Source organism: Physella acuta, unplaced genomic scaffold (genome assembly GCF_028476545.2).
Source record: "Physella acuta isolate Inbredline_101_S28 unplaced genomic scaffold, ASM2847654v3 ptg000897l, whole genome shotgun sequence".
NCBI classification, from domain to species: Eukaryota; Metazoa; Mollusca; class Gastropoda; family Physidae; genus Physella; species Physella acuta.
The window spans coordinates 584,234-610,262 of record NW_026732414.1 but is presented as its reverse complement, the minus strand read 5'-3'; the positions used below and the strand labels follow the sequence as shown (position 1 = coordinate 610,262).

The window sequence follows — 26,029 nt, the reverse complement described above, 5'->3', positions numbered from 1 at the left end:
AACATGGCTGTATGACCGCCATACACAAAGTGTAGGGAGGATGAGGTCTGACCGATTATATTACGCAAACGTAGTCTCGCAAAGGCGTCGTGACCGTAACGATAATTGAGTTGTTGGGTGTGTGTTTTTTCCTTTTTTTTTTTATGAAGCATCTTTCTAGAGTTTGTCTCCGTGGATGGTAATGCTTGTGTCTTCGATCTATTACGTCATCACCATTGTTTTCTGACGTTACATACCAATTAATCGAACCCGGAACCACAGAGTTTCATGATGGCGTTGTCCAAAAAGTAGTCCCGTGAAGTAGTTTACCCAGGTCTCGTGTAGTGAGATGCACTAGTGGTATCTATGGAAGGCGGAATAATTGCTGAGCTTGACTGGGTGGAGTCAACGTAACAGGAAATAATGGCATGGGGAGGGGAGGGGGAGTGTCCCACAATGCGCCGGTAAATGTCAGGTGAGCTTGACACGCAGAAGTGAAATATTTTCCTCTGGGGGGTGGGGAGGACCCCCCCCCCCCGAAGAGTTGCCTGGAAGAAACTCGTGTGGGGGGGGGGAGTCGTCACACTCTTAGGGTATTGGGGGAATTTCAGATTTTTTAAACGACGTGTGACAAGGCAAGGGGGTTCTGGATTTTTATGACAATACAAGGCTAATCTGTGAGGTCCTTTTGAGGTAGGGGTTCTGGATTTTTGTGACAATACAGGGCTAATCTGTGAGGTCCTTTTGAGGTAGGGGTTCTGGATTTTTGTGACAATACAAGGCTAATCTGTGAGGTCCTTTTGAGGTAGGGGTTCTGGATTTTTGTGACAATACAAGGCTAATCTGTGAGGTCCTTTTGAGGTAGGGATTCTGGATTTTTGTGACAATACAAGGCTAATCTGTGAGGTCCTTTTGAGGTAGGGGTTCTGGATTTTTGTGACAATACAGGGCTAATCTGTGAGGTCCTCTTGAGGTAGGGGTTCTGGATTTTTGTGACAATACTACAAGGCTAATCTGTGAGGTCCTTTTGAGGTAGGGATTCTGGATATTTGTGACAATACAGGGCTAATCTGTGAGGTCCTTTTGAGGTAGGGGTTCTGGATTTTTGTGACAATACAGGGCTAATCTGTGAGGTCCTCTTGAGGTAGGGGTTCTGGATTTTTGTGACAATACAAGGCTAATCTGTGAGGTCCTTTTGAGGTAGGGGTTCTGGATTTTTGTGACAATACAGGGCTAATCTGTGAGGTCCTCTTGAGGTAGGGATTCTGGATTTTTGTGACAATGTTACTCAGGATGGACGAGGATGAATATATTTTAAAATGAGTTATGTCGTTTATATATGACCCATATTTTGCTACAGGAAATGTGTACCCTATACTTGTGTGTGATGTGCGGCCTTTACTAGTGTGTGATGTGATATCTATACTAGTGTGTGATGTGGTGTGCAGATTTTTCTAGTGTGTGATGTGATGTGCAGCCTATACTAGTGTGTGATATGCCCCCCCCCCTGGCAAATGACTAATGATGTACATAACCAATATAACAGTTGAGTTTTTAAACTCGCTGGTAGACTTTCTCGTTAAATTTATTTGACTTTTGGTGGCGCCCCCTTGGATGCTGTCACGTGGTGCTGCCCACACCCCACCTCCACCCCCGCCTTGTGACGCTACTAATCACATTTAAAAAAGAAATTCCCGAACGTCTCCGGCGAGCCCCGCAGTACGTGTGCCTAGTCAGCACACAACTACAAGACTAGTTTATCACCGCAGTACGTGGGCCTAGTCAGCACACAACTACAAGACTTTAATTGCTGATAATTGGGTCGGGGCGAGCCAGTTGTATTTGAACTTGTATATTTGTTTTTAAAATGTAAAATAAACACACGCTCCGTGCAATTTAGGACGGCAGCCCACGTGATGTTGACAATAATTTCTGTGACAAGAGCTCCATGGTAGACTGGCGTGTCCAGGGGGCCAGGGAAATTTTAAAAGGGGCCCCCAACCCTAAATTAAAATTTTCAGTGTGCCTTTTTTTGTCCATCGATTCCTGAACTTTACGCCTTGGTAAGAAGTAACGACCATTGTAAAATGGAGAAATACCAACAAATTATAATTTAAATATCTGAACACTTATCTTATAGGATTATTACAGCAACATTCCGAGGAAATCACCGTGATTTTTTTCCCGTTAGACAAGCAGACCAGTCCACCCATGTACACATTTGTCCCTTGGCTGAACGTACTATCATAATATAGTATTTGTTTGGGTGTTTTGGCGACTCGTTTGAGAATTTAACTCTTTTGGAGCAGAAAATATGACATTGCTTTGTTTAAGAGTCAATTAAATGATTCTCTCGATATGCCAAATCTGGCCACTAAAAACTATGATGATAGAAATAGAAGAAAAAATTAGCCCATTGGGTTAGTTCATGCTATTTATTTACTTGCATGTCATCTATAGCTATTAACTCATTAAGTTTCGTAAACCGATATAAAGCTATCAATTAATGTACATAATTCTCTTTTTGTTATTGAAATGTGCCCGTTGAATGTCAAGCTGTATTTTCCGTTGTTGACACCCCAACCCAACCCCACACACCCCTCTATTTAGTCGTACACATAGCTGTTGGGTGATACATTTATTTCAATACAATTTTACGCAATAAGTTATTTGTTCGAATCGATTCCTGCCGTATTCTCTGCATGTTGCTGCGAGATTCGCTGTGGAGATATTCAGAGCGTTCCATGTCGCGGTATCGATCCGTCAAACGACTTCTTCATAATTGGAGTCTGAAAATAAAAGTGATATAAATAGCAGAGAAAAATGAGTGAGGTTAGATCGCTCTTGTTCTCAGCCCGCTGTGTACACTTTCCATCAGGTCAGGAGACATGCTATTTTTAGTAACAGCTGCATCACTAAGTTGGTTTCTAGGCAATGTTCAACAAAACTGTACGGCATACAATGGCGACTCTTGAAAACATGGCACAGAGATCTAGATCAAGCTCTATACATGAAGATTAATATTTAAGCGTGTTATAAAACTTGCATGTACAGCTAACACCCCCTCCCCATACAAACATTTTTTAACTATTTACTTTTGTTACTCTAAGTAGCCAAACGGCCACCCTTAGAGACAGATCGAGTAGCCCCAAATTAACTACAGAAATGATTGACGTTCAAAAAATGCATGGCCTATGTAGGAGATTAAAACAAAATGTAGAGAAATTAATTCAAAGGGATATTAACCTAACTGGTGGTGTGCGACATGCACTCGACGACCCAATACATGTCTGCAGCATACAAGAAGGTCTAGTATTTTAAAGACTCAAGAATCTAGAGTTAGATTTTTAAATATCTGGAACATAAAACCATCTAGAGTCTAGATGGTTTTATGTTCCACATATTTAAAAATCACTTGTTGTTATTATAAACATGTTTCTACAAATAGACACAAACGTGACGTTCAGACAAGTAGACACAAACGTGGCGTTTAGTTAAGTAGACACAAACGTGACGTTTAGTCAAGTAGACACAAACGTGACGTTTAGACAAGTAGGCACAAACGTGATGTTCGAACAAATAGACACAAACGTGACGTTTAGTCAAGAACCGAGACACAAACGTGATGTTCCGATAAGTACCATTACCAAGCCATAAACTAAACATGATGTTCAGACAAATAGACACAGGACACAGACGTTTATAGGAGTTAGTGGAAGGGGGAAGATGATAGTTATGTTATGGTATCTGAGCGTGGTTTATCTGCATGGATGTAGGTTTGACGAGAGAAATTCGTGCAAGTCGTTAATAAGAGACTCGTTCAATAAACAGCTGCTCCACGCACGGTCCAACTCATCTAGTAATCACAGAACGACGCTGAGGTTATTTATAGCCGCTCGCGACGACTTGCTTGACCCGATCCCCGAGCTTGATAATCAGAGAAAACTTAAGTGATGATTGCCAATTAATTTGGTTAATACCACTTGAGCCTAATGCTTATCTTACTCTTACTTTAGTCAACACAGCACATGGGTTCGTCCACACAACTCCCGAGTTATGATATTTAAAAAAACAACTAATGAAACTTCACTTGCTGATTGCTGAAACCAAAAGCCTTGACGTGAATTTTTTTTTTAATTTTAGTCATTTAACTAACTTAGTTCCATCAGCCGTGTGACTGCGAAGATATCTAAGAAGACGCTGTTAGAAAACCGTTTGCTAAAATAATTAATTGAAATCAAAGTTCATATTACAGTATATTGTATATGCCTAATCAACCAATATGAAGGTACAATAATAATTTGATTAAATACACCGGGAGTGATCTCCCCTAAACTTTCTGGAATATTCTTATATAAAACAACAGGGGATGGAAATTCGGGCTATAGACATGATTTTTAATCCATTTTAAATACTTAAAATTTTAAAAATAGAATTAAATCTCGTAGACAAAAGAATTGCACATCAAGTGAACGCCAAATAAAAAAAGTGCATAATAATGGGCAATATTATTAGTACTTTATAAATTTACATGCGTTTTTTGAGAAATCGGAAATAGCGTAAATTAGTACTTCCGGTCAACGGAAATTACTCAAAATTTAACAGAAGGTAGAAAATTAGATCTTTTACTTACATGTGAAATTTCATTTATCTATCTGAAATAGTACTAAAATTATAGGCTTTTGAAAAATTCAAAGTAGAAAAAGTACCACTTCCGGTTATCGGAAATAGCTCAAAAGTTGAAACGGATCTACGATTTTGATAAAATACTTATATATGAAATTTCATCAACCTAGCTGTAACTGTAACGGTAATCAAGTTATCGTGTTTACACACAGACAGACACACAGACATACGGACAAGTTTGCAAAATTATGTTTTTCCGTATCAGTGAGGTGTAAAACGTCGAGATTTGTAAAAATCTCGATTTTTTTTTTTTTTTTGCACGATTACAAGACTTTCTCTAGATCTATATACGAGAAAGTAAAAACAGTTGTCCAATGTTTAGAAGCTTTTGGTAACTAGGATGACATTCTTGTTTTCATTTTCAGCGGAAGCACGTTTGTTACCTCGGTTGTTCATCAATCGTGCTCTGTGCATTCGCTATCACTGTTGTCCAGAAATCTAGGTTTAAGATCTAAATTAAAGAATGGGTGGAACGAAGAAAAAGAAGGTAAAATAAAAGAATAAGCCTAGCTGTCAGATCAATACTTATTCAGATCCTAAATATGGTTTGCTTGAGTAAACTATTTTATTTTTAATTTAACGTGAAATGGATGGAAGCGATGCTCGCTTACCCGCTTACACGGCCTACAGTAGCCTACACGGTTGAAAATGTATTATTAACAAAATCCTTGCCTGTCATCGTAAATAATGAGCTACTTTGTTTATTGGTGACATTTTTAATACAAAACTGGGATGACTAAATCATTAACAGATCTAGATTCTAGATCTCTTCTAAGTGTCATCAAACTCCGCCTGTCCAGCCTGCCTTCTCCAGTAGTAAACGCGAACTGTTTTGTTGACTAGAAATCTAGATTCTAGTTCTAGATTCTCTAGTTTACTGAATCATTTTCATCACTGAACTGAACTGATCCAAATTGTTTTGGCAATTTATCGCTTTCACTGTGCGTAAATTGGCCGCGGCTAGAATCTAGATCTAATCTAGATTCTAGATCCAGATGTCTTGTACTTGTAATGTAATTAGGGATTTAGGTAAAAAAACACTAATCATCATATAAAAATAAAAATTACATATTCTTGTAGAGCTCAACAAAATGAAAACAAAACAAAAAAGATTTTTTGTCTAGCTCAAATAGTTTTTTTTTTGCGAATTTTTTTGTGAGGGGTGGAATCCCCTTGCTTTAGCATTGGCCAATTGTGACAAGTCATGGTATACCTGAATAAATTGAGCATAGTTATTTTACTTGTAGTTGTATTTTGTTCATATTTGCAGAGTTTAACTAGAATGATATATAGAACTTGTAAATGCTGTTGAAATTAATAAAAATAATACAGAACTTATATTTTTGTGTTGGCTTCCTCCCATAACCCCAAAAAACTGTGCTGCGCTAATATGAAAATGTTTCTAAAGCCATATTTTATATAAATACAGCAAATGAAAGAACTACAAAGTTAGAAATCTAAAGTAAATGACTTGAACACTGTTATGTGCATATAATTGCCTCATTATTTTGGGCAGGTGAAGTAGAGTCCATCTTTAAGCCATTTTGTTATAAAACTGCTGCGCAAATATGAAAATGTTTCTAAAGCAATATTTTATATAAATACAGTGAATGAAAGAACTCCATAGTCAGAAATCTAAAGTAAATGACTTGAACACTGTAATGTGTCTATAACTGCCTTGTTATTTTGGGCAGGTGAAGTAGAGTCCATATAAAAGCCATTTTGTAATAAGTGAAATGAAGTTATCAGATCAATGTTTTTATGTGTGAATCGTGTATGGATTCTGATTTTCAGCATATAACTATATCTAAGGGTAAGTAGAACTTGAATACTTAAAATTACAGTTAGCACAATGCTAGTGTATAGCAACAGACAGGTAACCTAGATCTAGGTCTGACTCTCGTCAGTCTAGAGTCTAGTCTGACAAAATTGGATTTTTAGGAAAAACATATTCTGCAAAACTAGAACTAGAGCTGAAAAAATTAAAGATGGGTATGTAAATATATTTTGAAATAAAAAATTAGATTTGTTTGCACATGCCATAAGAATGCTGTTATTAGTTGATCAAATTTAAAGGCAGGAAGATCGGGATGAAAAAATATAACAATGGTGGCAGCGTGACCTACATACAGTGACTACGTTCGGAGGGGTATAACTAATGTCGGAGTCAAAATATCCAAAAACAAATTTCATTTCCAATTACTTAAGATATGTCTGATCAGTAATCTACTCTCATCTAGAGGAATCTTTTAAAAAATCGAGATTCCAACGTATTTGAAACTAACCTTGATACAGAGGGAAGACCAAAGCAGAGACAGCATGCAATCAGGTCGCAAAGCCATTAAAACTAAGGGATAACCACTCTTCTTTTTAATTAACCTTAGGAAATGACCTTTTAAACTTAATTAATTACCATAAATTAAAAACTTATTAGTATGCAAAACCAAATCTCGTGGGTCCGGTATCAGAAAGTAATGGGCGATTTCGGGTCATGTTTTTACCGCGAACTCGGCGGATGCCGACAACCCTAATGTAATGAAATGTAAAAAAAATGTTGCCCATTGTTAAGGAATTAGCCTAAGTATTGTGATATATTTGTGTCACACTTTTTAAAAATTATTGTAGGGCATTATAGGCCTAGATAACTGAATAAATAAACCAAAATCAATGGCTAAAAAATCACTATAGGCCAGAAACTAACTTTTTAAACAGAAGTGTTTGCGAGCAAGATTTGCTATAGGCCTAGAGATCTATATTTAATTATTTATATAATTATATAAACAGCAGCCATCTGTAAAATAGAGTGGCTTCCCCTGAATCTCCCACTTTCTTGTATATACGAAGTATAGAGTAAGTCTTGTAATCGTGCAAAAAAAATAATCGAGATTTGCAACAGCTCCCACTCCCTAAGTCGGAAAAACATAGTCTTGCAATCTTGTCAGTACGTCTCTGTGTGTATGTGTGTGTGTCTGTAAATACGATTACTTGAGTACCATTAAATTACAGCTAGGTTGATGAAATTTTATATATAAGTATTTTATCAAAATCGTAGATTCGTATAAACTTTTGAGCGATTTCCAATAACCGGAAGTGGAACTTCAACTAGACTGATACTGTTAAGCAAACAATTAGGCCTAAATATCACATAAATCTCAAGCATTCTGAGCAAATAGGACTATTTATGATTCTTAGTTTAATTTTGTTACCAGCCAACAACAAACATATACTTGTTTCCAATTTGACCCTACTAGTTTGTCAGGCAAATATTTTAATCTAGTATAGTCTATACTACCAAAGTTAGTAAAATTGCTTTATTTGCTCACATGACTATATCTCCTAGCAATACCACACTATATACAAACACATCAAATTTGTGCCTACTTGTCTAAACGTCACATTTGTGTGTCAGTACTTTTCTCAACGTCAGGTTTGTTTTTATTTGTAGAAACATGTTTATAATAACTATAAATATTGTTTTCAAATTATTCCAGTTTGAAAGGGGAGCAGCCACGGCATTCATATCAAGAAATAAAGCTCTCAAAAAGCTTCAGCTTAATTTGGCAGACTTCAGGTGTGGTTTAACTATTAATTTGATTATATGTTCATTTTATGAAAACTACTTCAGTTGTTACTTCTTTGTTCTATCTGGGTGTAAAGGTCAATCTTGTAACTTGATTCGGAGCCATGTCAAATGTTTTCAAATCTAGAAGACTGGAGATAATAAGAGATAAATGTTGATTTAAAGTTAGGATCTTGAGCAACTAAACAGTTTTTAAAGCTAATATTTTTTAGTTTTGTGTGATGTTGACTTAATTATGAACCAAGTAATTGAAGGGAATAAATAGGTACATATTGTTTTTAAAATCATTGACTCACTTTTACATGTTAACAAAATATCTAACTACAATAGGTTTCTATAGTTTTTTAAAAAAAAATCTGAAATGAAAACAATGGAAGGGCAAAAATCTTAATGTTTTTGAAAACAATCTGGTACGTTTGTATAACTTGTCATTTTTGCAGAACACTGTGCATATTCAAGGGAATTTACCCAGTTGAACCCCTGCATAGGAAGAAAGTAAACAAGGGCAGCACTGCGTTAAAGACCTATTATAATCTAAAGGATATCCAGTTTCTTTCACATGATCAACTTATAAGCAAGTTCAGGGAAACTAAGGTAAGTTCTGATTTTAAATATACACAAGTAGATTTACGATGTGTTTTGCTTGTTGGCTTCCTTTTTATTGCATAACAGATGTAGAATGTTCAATTTACAAATGTTTTTTAATTATATTTTAAATAGCCTTACCAGCAAATAATGTTCTGATCTCATGCCAAACTTTCTGTGTACACAGCATTACCAGCAAATAATGTTCTGATCTCATGCCAAACTTTCTGTGTACACAGCATTACGTCAGGAAGTTGAAGAAAGCTGTGGCCAAAAAAAACAAATTTGCTGAGAGCCTTCTTCGTGACAACAAACCAGTGTATAGCTTAAAGTCTGTTATAAAAGAAAGGTATGTTCATAGCCTTGTTTTATGTCATAATAAACCTGTGTATAGCTTAAAGTCTGTTATAAAAGAACGGTATGTTCATAGCCTTGTTTTATGTCGTAACAAACCGGTGTATAGCTTAAAGTCTGTTATAAAAGAACAGTATGTTCATAGCCTTGTTTTATGTCGTAACAAACCTGTGTATAGCTTAAAGTCTGTTATAAAAGAAAGGTGTGTTCATAGCCGTGTTTTGTGTCAGTTGACTTGTTTTATTGAGTTTGAACTTGTACTTTGCTTTGATTTGTAGATATCCATCATTTATTGATGCCCTGCGAGATCTTGACGACTGCTTGAACCTCTGTTGTGTGTTTGCAACATTTCCCCACTCTAAGAAGGTCTTTGTAGAAATGGTACAACTTTGTCGCAAGAGAACAGGTTCATTTCTTTATGGTTTTTTTTTAACAATGAGGCTTACACAGGGTACATTTAATTGACTCCACTACTGACTTATGGTTTTTTTTTTAAAACAATGAGGCTTACACAGGGTACATTTAGTTGACTCCACTACTGACTTATGGTTTTTTTTTTTAAAACAATGAGGCTTACACAGGGTACATTTAGTTGACTCCACTACTGACTTATGGTTTTTTTTTTAAAACAATGAGGCTTACACAGGGTACATTTAATTGACTCCACTACTGACTTATGGTTTTTTTTTAAAACAATGAGGCTTACACAGGGTACATTTAGTTGACTCCACTACTGACTTATGGTTTTTTTTTTAAAACGAGGCTTACACAGGGTACATTTAATTGACTGCACTACTGACTTATGGTTTTTTTTTTAAAACAATGGGGCTAACACAGGGTACATTTAGTTGACTCCACTACTGACTTATGGTTTTTTTAAAACAATGGGGCTAACACAGGGTACATTTAGTTGACTCCACTACTGACTTATGGTTTTTTTTAAAACAATGAGGCTTACACAGGGTACATTTAGTTGACTCCACTACTGACTTATGGTTTTTTTTTTAAAACGAGGCTTACACAGGGTACATTTAGTTGACTCCACTACTGACTTATGGTTTTTTTTTTAAAACAATGAGGCTTACACAGGGTACATTTAGTTGACTCCACTACTGACTTATGGTTTTTTTTTTAAAACAATGAGGCTTACACAGGGTACATTTAATTGACTGCACTACTGACTTATGGTTTTTTTTTTAAAACAATGGGGCTAACACAGGGTACATTTAGTTGACTCCACTACTGACTTATGGTTTTTTTTTTAAAACGAGGCTTACACAGGGTACATTTAATTGACTGCACTACTGACTTATGGTTTTTTTTTTAAAACAATGGGGCTAACACAGGGTACATTTAGTTGACTCCACTACTGACTTATGGTTTTTTTAAAACAATGGGGCTAACACAGGGTACATTTAGTTGACTCCACTACTGACTTATGGTTTTTTTTAAAACAATGAGGCTAACACAGGGTACATTTAGTTGACTCCACTACTGACTTATGGTTTTTTTTAAAACAATGAGGCTTACACAGGGTACATTTAGTTGACTCCACTACTGACATTACTGCTGACTCTGTGAAGTGGTAGGGCAGACCAAATTAGTCACTGTTTAAATTGTCAGAAATGTGACTGTATTATTCCAATTGTTGGTTAAATTGCAAACATTTCTAAAAAGTTAGCTCATAAAAGAAGTACTTTTTCTGCATCATCATTGCTTCTAATATCTAAAGTATTTGTTTGAATTTCATCAGATTAAACACCATGGGGTTTTAAGATGGAAATTCATTCTTAAAATTTCCAAGGTAGTATCAAGTAATACAAGATGCCTTGTTATGTTCGTAAAGAAAATGTGTACTTGTTAGGTGTCTGATCATTGTCTTTTTTGAGAAGCAGATGAAGTTATTAAAAAGGCTATATATCGCAGAAGAAATGCTCTTGACATGTAGAATTTAGACAATATGGTGTATGAATTCCTTTTGTTATGTGGTGCCTGTTCATTCTGTTGAATTCCATACATTTGGTTGTTTCAGTTGAATTCCATCATTTTGTGATAGCAGCTAAGGCACTTAGAAAGGTAAGTCTTGATTTAGGTTTTGTCATTTTGATTCTTATTTTCATTTGTCTAGTTTGTGTGTTTAATATCTAGTTTTCAATAAGTTAGTCATTTAAAAATTTACTCAGCAACCAACAAGAAACAAAGTAGCTTTTGAGCCAGTACCTACCAACTGACCACCCTGCTCTGGTGTAGGTTCAACTACATTTTGTCTTGTATAAAATCCCTTCCTTCTTTGATAAAGATTCATTTTTCCCAGGTGTTTGTGTCCATTAAAGGTATTTATTATCAAGCAGACATTAAAGGAGAAACTATTACATGGGTGGTTTCCCATAAAAGAGGCTATGAGGTATGTGGGTCATGTTATTGATAAGTGAACTCTCTGTTGTCCTCTACATGATGAATGTACAATATGCAGAATTATTTTAACACTCATGTTACCACATTGCAATAGTTAAACCATTTCTCCAAGATAAATACTTGACAATGTGATCTGTTTGTTTCAGCCTCCTCATGATGTTGATTACAAAATTATGCAGACTTTTGCTGAGTACTATTGTGTTCTTCTTGGTCACATAAATATCAAGTTATTCAGTGATAGTCATCTAGTCTATCCTCCACAAGTAAGTACACATGGGATCTTCTTGGTCACATAAATATCAAGTTATTCAGTGATAGTCATCTAGTCCAGGGGTCTCCAAACTGCGGGCCGGATGCGGCCCGCAAAGTGCCCTCATCCGGCCCGCGGAGATCTTTTTGTCCAAGCAAAAATCGTTTGGTTGTTATGGCTGAGGAACTTTGCCCAGAAAAATCAAAGACATGCCTGGAAGAAACTGGCCCCCGAACTGAAATTTGATAGTTAATGCGGCCCTCGGACTGAAAAGTTTGGAGACCCCTGCTCTAGTCTATCCTCCACAAGTAAGTACACATGGGATCTTCTTGGTCACATAAATATCAAGTTATTCAGTGATAGTCATCTAGTCTACCCTACACAAGTTAGTAAGTACACATGGGATCTTCTTGGTCACATAAATATCAAGTTATTCAGTGATAGTCATCTAGTCTACCCTACACAAGTTAGTCAGTACACATGGGATCTTCTTGGTCACATAAATATCAAGTTATTCAGTGATAGTCATCTAGTCTACCCTACACAAGTTAGTAAGTACACATTGGAGGTCACTGTGGCTCTCATTTTACACCTATTTCTTGTAAATGATACTTTTTCGAATGGGCAGACTGATAAAATATTTCTTGTTTGCAGTTATTAGAACAACACTTACAGTTGATAAAATATTTCTTGTTTTCAGTTATTAGAACAACCCTTACAGTTTGATACAGATCATTGCTCAAATGGGCAGACTGATAAAATATTTCTTGTTTTCAGTTATTAGAACAACCCTTACAGTTTGATACAGATCATTGCTCAAATGGGCAGACTGATAAAATATTTCTTGTTTGCAGTTATTAGAACAACACTTACAGTTGATAAAATATTTCTTGTTTTCAGTTATTAGAACAACACTTACAGTTTGATACAGATCATTGCTCAAACGGGCAGACTGATAAAATATTTCTTGTTTGCAGTTATTAGAACAACACTTACAGTTGATAAAATATTTCTTGTTTTCAGTTATTAGAACAACACTTACAGTTGATAAAATATTTCTTGTTTTCAGTTATTAGAACAACCCTTACAGTTGATAAATTATATTTCTTGTTTTCAGTTATTAGAACAACCCTTACAGTTTGATACAGATCATTGCCTGGAAGTAGACAGGGTAGATGAACACCTGGCCAGTTTAGCCCTGCCAATCAGAACTACAGGTGAATCTGTTGATGATGATGATGAGGATCCAGAGGTGGAAGCCATGAATGCCATCAATGTGAGTGTTAAAACCTGCAGATGTTTGTGTTTTCTGATGTTGCAGATGTTTGTGTTGATGTTGCAGATGGTTGTGTTTTCTGATGTTGCAGATGTTTGTGTTTTCTGATGTTGGATGTAGATGTCTATTGCCCCTTGAATCTACCTGATGTGCTTATCTTATTGGGCCTTGCATCATCCACCACTATCTTAGATTATGGTAGTCTAGTTTCTAGTCCTGTTTTCCCCTCCTCCACAGGCTGAAGATCCAGACTTTATTGAGAAATCTAAGCTGGAGGCCAAGAGTGTCCTGAGGTTACAAAATTTATTCAAAGGTCTCAAGTTTTTCCTCAATCGAGAAGTTCCCAGGGATGAACTCACTTTTGTCATCAGGTAAGATTTTACTTCATCCTAGTCAATTCTATTATATGTGGATAAATTGATATATGTGTAAATAATGTTTAATGAGCTTCATTTGTGGCTCTTGTATGATTTGCTCAGGGCATGCAGTGGTTCAGTCTCCTGGGATTTTACAATAGGTCCTGGTTCAACTTTTGAAGAATCTGACAACAGCATAACCCATCAAATAGTGGACAGACCAGCAGTTACAGATCAAAGACTTGATAGGTACACATTGACACTATCAATTTTCTTAAATGCTTTCTCATTCTTATGTTCATGTAGTTTGATGTGGTGTTTTACTTTTCTGTGGTATATTCTTTTCATGTACTTTGATGTGCTGTTTTACTTTTCTGTGGTATATTCTTTTCATGTAGTTTGATGTGGTGTTTTACTTTTCTGTGGTATATTCTTTTCATGTAGTTTGTTGTGGTGTTTTACTTTTCTGTGGTATATTCTTTTCATGTAGTTTGTTGTGGTGTTTTACTTTTCTGTGGTATGTTCTTTTCATGTAGTTTGATGTGGTGTTTTACTTTTCTGTGGTATATTCTTTTCATGTAGTTTGTTGTGGTGTTTTACTTTTCTGTGGTATATTCTTTTCATGTAGTTTGTTGTGGTGTTTTACTTTTCTGTGGTATGTTCTTTTCATGTAGTTTGTTGTGGTGTTTTACTTTTCTGTGGTATATTCTTTTCATGTAGTTTGTTGTGGTGTTTTACTTTTCCAGAACTTATGTACAGCCTCAATGGGTGTTTGACTGTGTAAATGCTCGGACACTGCTGCCTGCTAAAGATTACTTTCCTGGGATCCCATGCCCCCCACACTTATCTCCATTTGTAGAAGAGAAAGAGGGAGAATATGTACCTGAAGACAAAGTTAAGTTCCTAAAGAGGATTAGAGGTGAGGAGTTGGATGAAGACGAGGAAGAATCATCTGATGAAGATGAAGAGGATATGGGAGATAGCTCAGAAGAGGAACCTGGTAGGTTATTTTTTTAGTTGCTGCTAGACATTCAGTAGTTCAGTGTCAACATCTTCACTTTGAAGATTGTGGTGGAAGTTAATATTTCACTGTAACCGTAAAACAAAATTTCAAGCAAAATGTATGTTCATGAATATTGCCAATCCTTATAGAACAAGCATTATTTTCTTTTTCCAAAAAATAACATTTTCAGAGTTAACAGAAACCATTTCAGGCAAGAAAAGAAAGAGAGTTGAAGAAGACAGCACCGAGTCAAAGAAGGTTAAGGTGAGCCTCAGCCTAGTCCTCAACTCTTGAGATTTGTGTCATAGCACATTGATAGACACGTGTTTACTGATGTGTTTGTTTATCTGTTTATCATGTTGACACAGTTTTGATGCTTTAGTTGCCAAATTTAATTTTTTATTGTTTATACATTATTTCTCAATATTTAAAAATATATTTTAAGCAAAATACTTGAACATATCTTGTATTATTCCCTCCTGAAAATGAACCCTTGTGTACATGAAATGTCCTGCTTGTATTTACTTGTGTACATGAAATGTCCTGCTTGTATTTACTTGTGTACATGAAATGTCCTGCTTGTATTTACTTGTGTACATAAAATGTCCTGCTTGTATTTGCTTGTGTACATAAAATGTCCTGCTTGTATTTACTTGTGTACATGAAATGTCCTGCTTGTATTTACTTGTGTACATGAAATGTCCTGCTTGTATTTACAGGTGTCCAAAATGGCTGTGACGGCAGGTGCTGTAGAAAAAGTGGACAAGCACAAATTACTTGAGCACCAACAAGCAGAGGAGAGAAGGCTGGCTGAGATGATGATTCCTAAAAAACACAAGCGTCTCTACAATAAGATCATGACCTCTCGCAAGAAGAATCAACAGGAAGCCAAGAAATTGCAAGAGAAAAAAGAAATATTGAAAAATCAGAAAAAAAATAAAAAGAAGAAATTGGTTTAGAACGGGGTGTCTGTTATTTATATAGTGAATCTGGCTAATCATATGGTTCAAATAGCAGCAAGTATTCTGAAAAATGACAGAGATAGTATTAGCAGGTTTGTCTTATTTCTAATTTATTGGTAAATTAAAAAGTTGGAATGTGTATAACATATTGCTGATATTCTGATAAAGATACTGGTTCTGATAAAGCTGGAAGATGAAACTAGATTTTCAAGTGCTGCATTTGTTGTCAATTGTTACTGTACACTCAGATTTTTAATGCCTCTTACACACATGATAATAAAATTATCAATGTCACTAATTTTGTTACTGGTTTTTGTGTTCTTTAAATCAACTATAATGGTGCTTAGTAAAGTAGGACCCCAGTTGTGACTAACATGTACAGTGACTTGAGTGTTTAAATGCACAATAAACTTTCCATGAAAAAAAAATTGTTAAACTGCATAATTCTGAAAGCGTGGTGGAGTATTTATGCTAGAGCAGAAATCTTTTTAATAACCTCATGGAAAAACAAACATGCAAGCATGTTTAGAGGCGTGGTCAAATGTTTTAAATAGACTCATTTTTACTCAGTTTCTCTCAACTCTCCCAATTTTTTTTTCACATTATTTTATTCTTTGAACTAAATCCAATTTGTGTTAGAATAATTACACAACTGGTTTTGTAAGAAATAAGACTGGGAGAGCTGGTAGTGAATAAAAGCATACAAAAACTTTGTTTTCAAACTACTTTTAACATAATGTTTTCCTTTAGACTAGTTTAGACTCCTTGAAATGAGCCAGATCTAGACCTATGAACTCTGACTTAGCAATAGTTTGCTTCAATTTTATTTACCATATGTAAGCGATATAGATGATGAAAATGGCCTTCTTATTACTAATTACAAATGTAAAATTAAATTCATATAAATAACACAAAATTTGTATACCAAACAGAATTTCTTCCAATTATCTTTTCGGGGGAGGGGGGAAGGAGGAGACTCTACCCCCCCCCCCCCCCCCCGCACGAAATGGAATTTATATAGAAAATCTAATATATATATAATTCTCTTCTTGGAGACAATAGAAAACACCAAGCTGTAAGCGCGTTCACTACCACCCCCACCCCTACATGGTCTGGTGAGCTGTGGTTCACGCTAATTGTTTACAATCGTAGAGCCGGGTTTAGTGACGGCTATTAGGGCAGATAATTTAGTTTGAAACGATTTTAAACTTAGGGGAGGTGACTAAGAGGAATTTACTTTCACGGGGGGGGGGGGGGGGTAGGGGTAAGAGGGGGGTTCGGGGTTATGGTCCTTAACGACCTACTGATAGTGTTTTAAAGCAAATATTTTCAGTGGCAGCGTTGGTACTGTCGAATTGACAAATTATGAATTACTGAAAAGTAGAAAATAAAACAACAAAATAGCGGCGTATCATACGCCGCGGGTCGGCTCGTATATAATATACCTTTAACACTTAACAGTAAAAAAAAGTCAGGCCTAGATTTATTTCTTTTGTTGATTCTTGGATAGTGAATACTAGATCTAATATTAATACGTGTTGAATGATTAGTCTTTTTAATGTCACAAATAGTAATGTTAATTATTGATTAGGCCTATCGATCAATAGTTTTTTAAACATAAAACAAATTTTTATGTGGGCCATAGAATGTAATAATTATAATAAAACGCGATCATCCTACATTGCGTAGAGTGACTTCCCTTGTTCATGTAGGGGGCAGTAAGCGAACTGCGGAAAATCATAATAAACGAAACTTAGAAATATGGCATCGTTTCCTCAAACAAGTGTCTAAATAACAGAGGATCTTATTGACTATAGAGTACAGAGTCGTAGGACTTGTTTTGTGTTTCTTTTTTTTTTTCTTTTTCGGATTATAATTATTAGATCTAGTGGCACAATATGTCATCTATACATCTTCCTAAAGTTGTTAGTCAGAGAGGAAAAACTTCATTGGATATTGAAAGAGAAAACTTCGAAAAAAGACAGGTCAGTCGGTTTCGTTCTTTGACAGTTGTTTTCTAATGATTGTTAATAATTTTAATAGATCTAGATCTTTAAGAAATTTTTTTTATAAGACTGGTTTTTTTTTTAAATTTGTATCTAGATTTCTAGAGTGAGAATCTAATTTAAAACAAATAGGCCCTAGGGCCTAGATAGAGGCTTTCATTTAAAATAGGCCCAAGGCCTAAGTACTAGTACTTTACTAGTAGCCTAAGTAAGCTAAGTTTAACAATTAATTAATAATAATTGTATTAATTAAACTAAGGTCTAACTAACAAGAGTAAGCAGACTAAGTGATTTCAATAGTCATTCGACTCATTAGAATGATTAGATCTTTATTCTAGAATCTAGATCTAGACTAATCTAGACGGACTCTAGTCTAGAATAGAGTCATTCCATTAGTAAGACTTTAGTTAGTTAGAATTTTAATTTAAAAGTCACTTTTTTGGTAATTTATCGTGATAAGTTTGTAAAATCGCCAGCGGCTAGTAATGTACGAAACAGTTACCTCATTGTCAAGGCTTTAATAGAAGTATATTGAATTACTATATTGTGATATATTTGTGTCAAATATATAGATAAATGAATAATAAACCTAAATCAACGGCTAAATATATAAATATAGGCAAGAAATTAACTTTAAACAGCAGTGTTTGCGAGCAGGATTTGCTATATAAAAAGCGGCCATCTGTAAGTTAGAGTGGCTTCCCCTGAATCTTGCGCTATAAGTCTCCAATAAAAAATAAATAAACAAGATGGCTGCTATATTAAATGAGCATGGTTGCATCTGTTGGAAACATCGCTAATCTTCATTTATTACTGAAAAGTTTTAATTCAGTTGTTTAAAAACAGGTAAATAAATGAAAAAAAACAACTTTTTTGTATTTTTCAAAACATAAACCCTCCTCAAAATGTGAAATAATTATTAAAATTTAAGGAGTCACCTGTTTTTCACATTACTAGTCGCAGGCGATTTTACGTACCTAAAACGATAGATTACCACTTTTTTTAGAGCTAGAATCTAGATCTAGACTCTAGATCTAGTTCAGTCAATCAATATTTAGATCTAGGTAGATTAATAATAATTAGATCTAGTCTTGACTTAGTCAAACATATAACCTATTAAAACATCACTATTGCTACCCTTATTCTAATGAAACGGCAGCAACACAGATAAAAACATTGAGTGATTGATGTGGTACTGTTATGTCCTGCTGGTGTTTTTATTAGAACCAACTAGGACTATAGGAATATAACTACTGTAAGTCAAACTCTAAGAAAAAATAAAACTATGCCTATGCCATTCAAAACTATGGCTGTAAGTCAAACTATAATTATAAGAATAACTAAAACTATGGCTGTAAGTCAAACTATAATTATAAGAATAACTAAAACTATGGCTATAAGTCAAACTATAATTATAAGAATAACTAAAACTATGGCCATTCTATAGTAGGGCTACATAGTCTAGCTCATGATTGCGGAAGTGTCCATTTTAGTTTGTTGCTCATCTAGTCTCTACCACTTAATATGTCTGTTCAAACAACTTAAACCCCACTTCACACATTCATATTCTGCTTGTATGGATTGAAATCTAAATAGTAACTTCAAAACTATTGAAATATCATTCAGTTCTTAAATACAAAAAAAAATTGGTTTCCATTAGTATAATATGATGAGTTTATCAGTGTTTGACAAATTGCAACAATTAAAAATTTGACATTTATGTAAATTAAGCCGTTTGAAATATTTTTTACTGAAGTAAATAAAGGAAAGGTAGCATGAAAACACATGTAATTGTAAAGACCACATGTGTTTAAATTAAATACACTTAAAGAATATAAGTATTATTATGTTTAAACGCCTGTAAAGACGACAGGTGTGTGTAAACAAACACACGTGAAGACATGTGTGTTGAAGACCTGCTAGACAGCCTGAGTGAGTGGGACGCACTAGACTCGGGCAAAGAATGTCTCAAGAAAACAGACGGCTATTTCTCTGTTTCCTCAACACAAAAATGTCGTGGTGTCTGGACATGTGACCGCCCTTTGTGTCTGACAATTTTAGAGTCAGTTCAAGGCCACCGGAAGCAGCAGTTGCTCGTCGACCAGCTGTCTGCTGCCCATACCGGCTGCTCTCGCCAGCAAGTGCCCCCCCCCCCCACTCGCCCATTATAAATCCGTAGGGAGTGCGGTGTAATTTAAATTCTAACACGTTTTTGACGGTCATGTTACAGTTTAATGCAGTCTATTTTTCATCTCCTCTGACTTCAAGGAGGGCCGTCTGTTAATGACGTCATACTTTCGATGGATAATATTTTACCTCAACCTCCCCATCGTGGCTAACGTCTAACAACCAAATGACGTCACCAGCCGAGCCCCTTCCCCCTCAACACACTGGACTTTTGTCTGGAAATTTTTCTAGCTAAAACAAAATTTAAAACTGGAAACAACCAAATTTTGGTTTCAGAAATTATATTCCACCCCCTCCCCTCCTTGAATACCATGTCACGGGTTGTCACAAAAATTGACCCCACCTCCTAGTAGTGTGACACCATACAGACTGTAGTGTGACACCATTGACAGACACCATTCAGACTGTAGTGTGACACCATACAGACTGAAGTGTGACACCATTGACAGACACCATACAGACTGTAGTGTGACACCATTCAGACTGTAGTGTGACACCATTGACAGACACCATACAGACTGTAGTGTGACACCGTACAGACTTTAGTGTGACACCATACAGACTGTAGTGTGACACCATACAGACTGAAGTGTGACACCATTGACAGACACCATACAGACTGTAAAATGACACCGGCCACCCAACTCACCGGTAGCGGCCACCCAACTCACCTGTAGCGGCGTGCCGGCCACCCAACTCACCTGTAGCGGCGTGCCGATCACCCAACTCACCTGAAGCGGCCACCCAACTCACCTGTAGCGTCGTGCCGGCCACCCAACTCACCTGTAGCGGCCACCCAACTCACCCGTAGCGTCGTGCCGGCCACCCAACTCACCTGTAGCGTCGTGCCGGTCACCCAACTCACCTGTAGCGGCCACCCAACTCACCTGTAGCGTCGTGCCGGCCACCCAACTCACCTGTAGCGGCGTGCCGGCCACCCAACTCACCTGTAGCGGTCACCCAACTCACCTGTAGCGGCGTGCCGGCCACCCAACTCACCTGTAGCGTCGTGCCGGTCACCCAACTCACCTGTAGCGTCGTGCCGGCCACCCAACTCACCTGTAGCGGCCACCCAACTCCCAACTCACCTGTAGCGACGTGCCGGCCACCCAACTCACCTGTAGCGGCCACCCAACTCACCTGTAGCGTCGTGCCGGCCACCCAACTCACCTGTAGCGGCGTGCCGGCCACCCAACTCACCTGTAGCGTCGTGCCGGCCACCCAACTCACCTGTAGCGGCTTGCCGGCCACCCAACTCACCTGTAGCGTCGTGCCGGCCACCCAACTCACCTGTAGCGGCCACCCAACTCACCTGTAGCGGCCACCCAACTCACCTGTAGCGTCGTGCCGGCCACCCAACTCACCTGTAGCGGCGTGCCGGCCACCCAACTCACCTGTAGCGGTCACCCAACTCACCTGTAGCGGCGTGCCGGCCACCCAACTCACCTGTAGCGTCGTGCCGGTCACCCAACTCACCTGTAGCGGCGTGCCGGCCACCCAACTCACCTGTAGCGTCGTGCCAGCCACCCAACTCACCTGTAGCGGCCACCCAACGCACCTGTAGCGTCGTGCCGGTCACCCAACTCACCTGTAGCGGCGTGCCGGCCACCCAACTCACCTGTAGCGGCGTGCCGGCCACCCAACTCACCTGTAGCGGCCACCCAACTCACCTGTAGCGGCCACCCAACTCACCTGTAGCGGCGTGCCGGCCACCCAACTCACCTGTAGCGGCGTGCCGGCCACCCAACTCACCTGTAGCGGCCACCCAACTCACCTGTAGCGGCGTGCCGGTCACCCAACTCACCTGTAGCGACGTGCCGGCCACCCAACTCACCTGTAGCGGCCACCCAACTCACCTGTAGCGGCGTGCCGGCCACCCAACTCACCTGTAGCGGCGTGCCGGCCACCCAACTCACCTGTAGCCGGCCACCCAACTCACCTGTAGCGTCGTGCCGGCCACCCAACTCACCTGTAGCGGCGTGCCGGCCACCCAACTCACCTGTAGCCGGCCACCCAACTCACCTGTAGCGGCGTGCCGGCCACCCAACTCACCTGTAGCCGGCCACCCAACTCACCTGTAGCGGCGTGCCGGCCACCCAACTCACCTGTAGCCGGTCACCCAACTCACCTGTAGCGGCGTGCCGGCCACCCAACTCACCTGTAGCGGCGTGCCGGCCACCCAACTCACCTGTAGCGGCGTGCCGGCCACCCAACTCACCTGTAGCCGGCCGTCCAACTCACCTGTAGCGACGTGCCGGCCACCCAACTCACCTGTAGCCGGCCGTCCAACTCACCTGTAGCCGGCCGTCCAACTCACCTGTAGCGACGTGCCGGCCACCCAACTCACCTGTATGGTCCCGTCAACAAGAGACTAATCTATCCTGTTTTTTTTTCCTACACAATGACCAGCATACCTTATCGTCTGGTCTGGTAACTTAACACTAAGATATGCCGTCATTGAGAAGTCATCGGCAGTAAACAGTTCTGTGTTCCATGTTTTCTCTCTCTTGTGTGTATATATATATATTTATATATATATATATATATATATATATATATATATATATATATATATATATATATATATATATATATATATATATATATATATATATATATATATATATATATATATATATATATATATATATATGTGTGTGTGTGTGTGTGTGTGTGTGTGTAGTGCTCAAATGTACAGGAACGCCCAGGTATACGTGACGTCATCAGGTGTAGCTCGCTAGCTCATACAATCTGGTGCTCTCCACCAAAACATCATGGGATTTCTGTGTGGGCCCCACCAAAACATCATGGGGTTTCTGTGTGGGCCCCAAAAAAACATCATGGGGTTTCTGTGTGGGCTCCACCAAAACATCATGGGGTTTCTGTGTGGGCCCCACCAAAACATCATGGAATTTCTCTCCTCTGTGGGCCCCACCTAAACATCATGGGGTTTCTGTGTGGGCCCCAACAAAACATCATGGAATTTCTCTCCTCTGTGGGCCCCACCTAAACATCATGGGGTTTCTGTGTGGGCCCCAACAAAACATCATGGAATTTCTCTCCTCTGTGGGCCCCACCTAAACATCATGGGGTTTCTGTGTGGGCCCCACCAAAACATCATGGAATTTCTCTCCTCTGTGGGCCCCACCTAAACATCATGGGGTTTCTGTGTGGGCCCCAACAAAACATCTGACTATGTTGATGTTCTAGATGCTACTCTAGTTGATGTTGTTGTAGATGTTACTGTACATGTCTGTTGATGTTGTTGTAGATGTTACTGTACATGTCTGTTGATGTTGTTGTAGATGTTACTGTACATGTCTGTTGATGTTGTTGTAGATGTTACTGTACATGTCCGTTGATGTTGTTGTAGATGTTACTGTACATGTCTGTTGATGTTGTTGTAGATGTTACTGTACATGTCTGTTGATGTTGTTGTAGATGTTACTGTACATGTCTGTTGATGTTGTTGTAGATGTTACTGTACATGTCTGTTGATGTTGTTGTAGATGTTACTGTACATGTCTGTTGATGTTGTTGTAGATGTTACTGTACATGTCTGTTGATGTTGTTGTAGATGTTACTGTACATGTCTGTTGATGTTGTTGTAGATGTTACTGTACATGTCTGTTGATGTTGTTGTAGATGTTACTGTACATGTCTGTTGATGTTGATGTAGATGTTACTGTACATGTCTGTTGATGTTGTTGTAGATGTTACTGTACATGTATGTTGATGTTGTTGTAGATGTTACTGTACATGTCTGTTGATGTTGTTGTAGATGTTACTGTACATGTCTGTTGATGTTGTTGTAGATGTTACTGTACAAGTCTGTTGATGTTGTTGTAGATGTTACTGTACATGTCTGTTGATGTTGTTGTAGATGTTACTGTACATGTCTGTTGATGTTGATGTAGATGTTACTGTACATGTCTGTTGATGTTGTTGTAGATGTTACTGTACATGTCTGTTGATGTTGTTGTAGATGTTACTGTACATGTCTGTTGATGTTGTTGTAGATGTTACTGTACATGTCTGTTGATGTTGTTGTAGATGTTACTGTACATGTCTGTTTATGTTGTTGTAGATGTTACTGTACATGTCTGTTGATGTTGTTGTAGATGTTACTGTACATGTCTGTTGATGTTGATGTAGATGTTACTGTACATGTCTGTTGATGTTGATGTAGATGTTACTGTACATGTCTGTTTATGTTGTTGTAGATGTTACTGTACATGTCTGTTGATGTTGTTGTAGATGTTACTGTACATGTCTGTTGATGTTGTTGTAGATGTTACTGTACATGTCTGTTTATGTTGTTGTAGATGTTACTGTACATGTCTGTTGATGTTGATGTAGATGTTACTGTACATGTCTGTTGATGTTGATGTAGATGTTACTGTACATGTCTGTTGATGTTGTTGTAGATGTTACTGTACATGTCTGTTGATGTTGTTGTAGATGTTACTGTACATGTCTGTTGATGTTGTTGTAGATGTTACTGTACATGTCTGTTGATGTTGTTGTAGATGTTACTGTACATGTCTGTTGATGTTGTTGTAGATGTTACTGTACATGTCTGTTGATGTTGTTGTAGATGTTACTGTACATGTCTGTTGATGTTGTTGTAGATGTTACTGTACATGTCTGTTGATGTTGTTGTAGATGTTACTGTACATGTCTGTTGATGTTGTTGTAGATGTTACTGTACATGTCTGTTGATGTTGTTGTAGATGTTACTGTACATGTCTGTTGATGTTGTTGTAGATGTTACTGTACATGTCTGTTGATGTTGTTGTAGATGTTACTGTACATGTCTGTTGATGTTGTTGTAGATGTTACTGTACATGTCTGTTGATGTTGTTGTAGATGTTACTGTACATGTCTGTTGATGTTGTTGTAGATGTTACTGTACATGTCTGTTGATGCTGTTGTAGATGTTACTGTATATGTCTGTTGATGTTGTTGTAGATGTTACTGTACATGTCTGTTTATGTTGTTGTAGATGTTACTGTACATGTCTGTTGATGTTGTTGTAGATGTTACTGTACATGTCTGTTGATGTTGTTGTAGATGTTACTGTACATGTCTGTTGATGTTGTTGTAGATGTTACTGTACATGTCTGTTGATGTTGTTGTAGATGTTACTGTACATGTCTGTTGATGTTGTTGTAGATGTTACTGTACATGTCTGTTGATGTTGTTGTAGATGTTACTGTACATGTCTGTTGATGTTGTTGTAGATGTTACTGTACATGTCTGTTGATGTTGTTGTAGATGTTACTGTACATGTCTGTTGATGTTGTTGTAGATGTTACTGTACATGTCTGTTGATGCTGTTGTAGATGTTACTGTATATGTCTGTTGATGTTGTTGTAGATGTTACTGTACATGTCTGTTTATGTTGTTGTAGATGTTACTGTACATGTCTGTTGATGTTGTTGTAGATGTTACTGTACATGTCTGTTGATGTTGTTGTAGATGTTACTGTACATGTCTGTTGATGTTGTTGTAGATGTTACTGTACATGTCTGTTGATGTTGTTGTAGATGTTACTGTACATGTCTGTTGATGTTGTTGTAGATGTTACTGTACATGTCTGTTGATGTTGTTGTAGATGTTACTGTACATGTCTGTTGATGTTGTTGTAGATGTTACTGTACATGTCTGTTGATGTTGTTGTAGATGTTACTGTACATGTCTGTTGATGTTGTTGTAGATGTTACTGTACATGTCTGTTGATGTTGTTGTAGATGTTACTGTACATGTCTGTTGATGTTGTTGTAGATGTTACTGTACATGTCTGTTGATGTTGTTGTAGATGTTACTGTACAAGTCTGTTGATGTTGTTGTAGATGTTACTGTACATGTCTGTTGATGTTGTTGTAGATGTTACTGTACATGTCTGTTGATGTTGTTGTAGATGTTACTGTACATGTCTGTTGATGTTGTTGTAGATGTTACTGTACATGTCTGTTTATGTTGTTGTAGATGTTACTGTACATGTCTGTTGATGTTGTTGTAGATGTTACTGTACATGTCTGTTGATGTTGTTGTAGATGTTACTGTACATGTCTGTTGATGTTGTTGTAGATGTTACTGTACATGTCTGTTGATGTTGTTGTAGATGTTACTGTACATGTCTGTTGATGTTGTTGTAGATGTTACTGTACATGTCTGTTGATGTTGTTGTAGATGTTACTGTACATGTCTGTTGATGTTGTTGTAGATGTTACTGTACATGTCTGTTGATGTTGTTGTAGATGTTACTGTACATGTCTGTTGATGTTGTTGTAGATGTTACTGTACATGTCTGTTGATGCTGTTGTAGATGTTACTGTATATGTCTGTTGATGTTGTTGTAGATGTTACTGTACATGTCTGTTGATG

General features: G+C 37.8%; 2 protein-coding genes across 4 annotated transcripts in view; both read left to right on the top strand.

Annotated features, from left to right (window-relative positions):
- Positions 1–5,013: 5,013 nt before the first annotated feature.
- LOC131952978 (pescadillo homolog) lies at positions 5,014–15,740 on the top strand. The gene is made up of 14 exons (XM_059315944.1): positions 5,014–5,152; positions 8,157–8,236; positions 8,686–8,839; positions 9,070–9,179; positions 9,463–9,590; positions 11,217–11,260; positions 11,499–11,588; positions 11,746–11,862; positions 12,967–13,125; positions 13,363–13,496; positions 13,605–13,730; positions 14,228–14,481; positions 14,675–14,748; positions 15,204–15,740. Exons 1-14 carry the CDS (start codon positions 5,129–5,131, stop codon positions 15,441–15,443), a joined length of 1,734 nt encoding a protein of 577 aa, XP_059171927.1. The 5' UTR covers positions 5,014–5,128; the 3' UTR covers positions 15,444–15,740.
- Positions 15,741–17,163: 1,423 nt separating this feature from the next.
- LOC131952977 (huntingtin-interacting protein 1) overlaps positions 17,164–26,029 on the top strand; it is a 53,897-nt gene continuing 45,031 nt past the window's right edge. For all 3 annotated transcript variants that reach the window (XM_059315943.1, XM_059315942.1, XM_059315940.1), the window contains exon 1: positions 17,164–17,431. In XM_059315943.1, the coding sequence (XP_059171926.1) occupies positions 17,345–17,431 (87 nt within the window). In that variant the 5' untranslated portion in view covers positions 17,164–17,344. The remainder of the gene's footprint in view (positions 17,432–26,029) is intronic.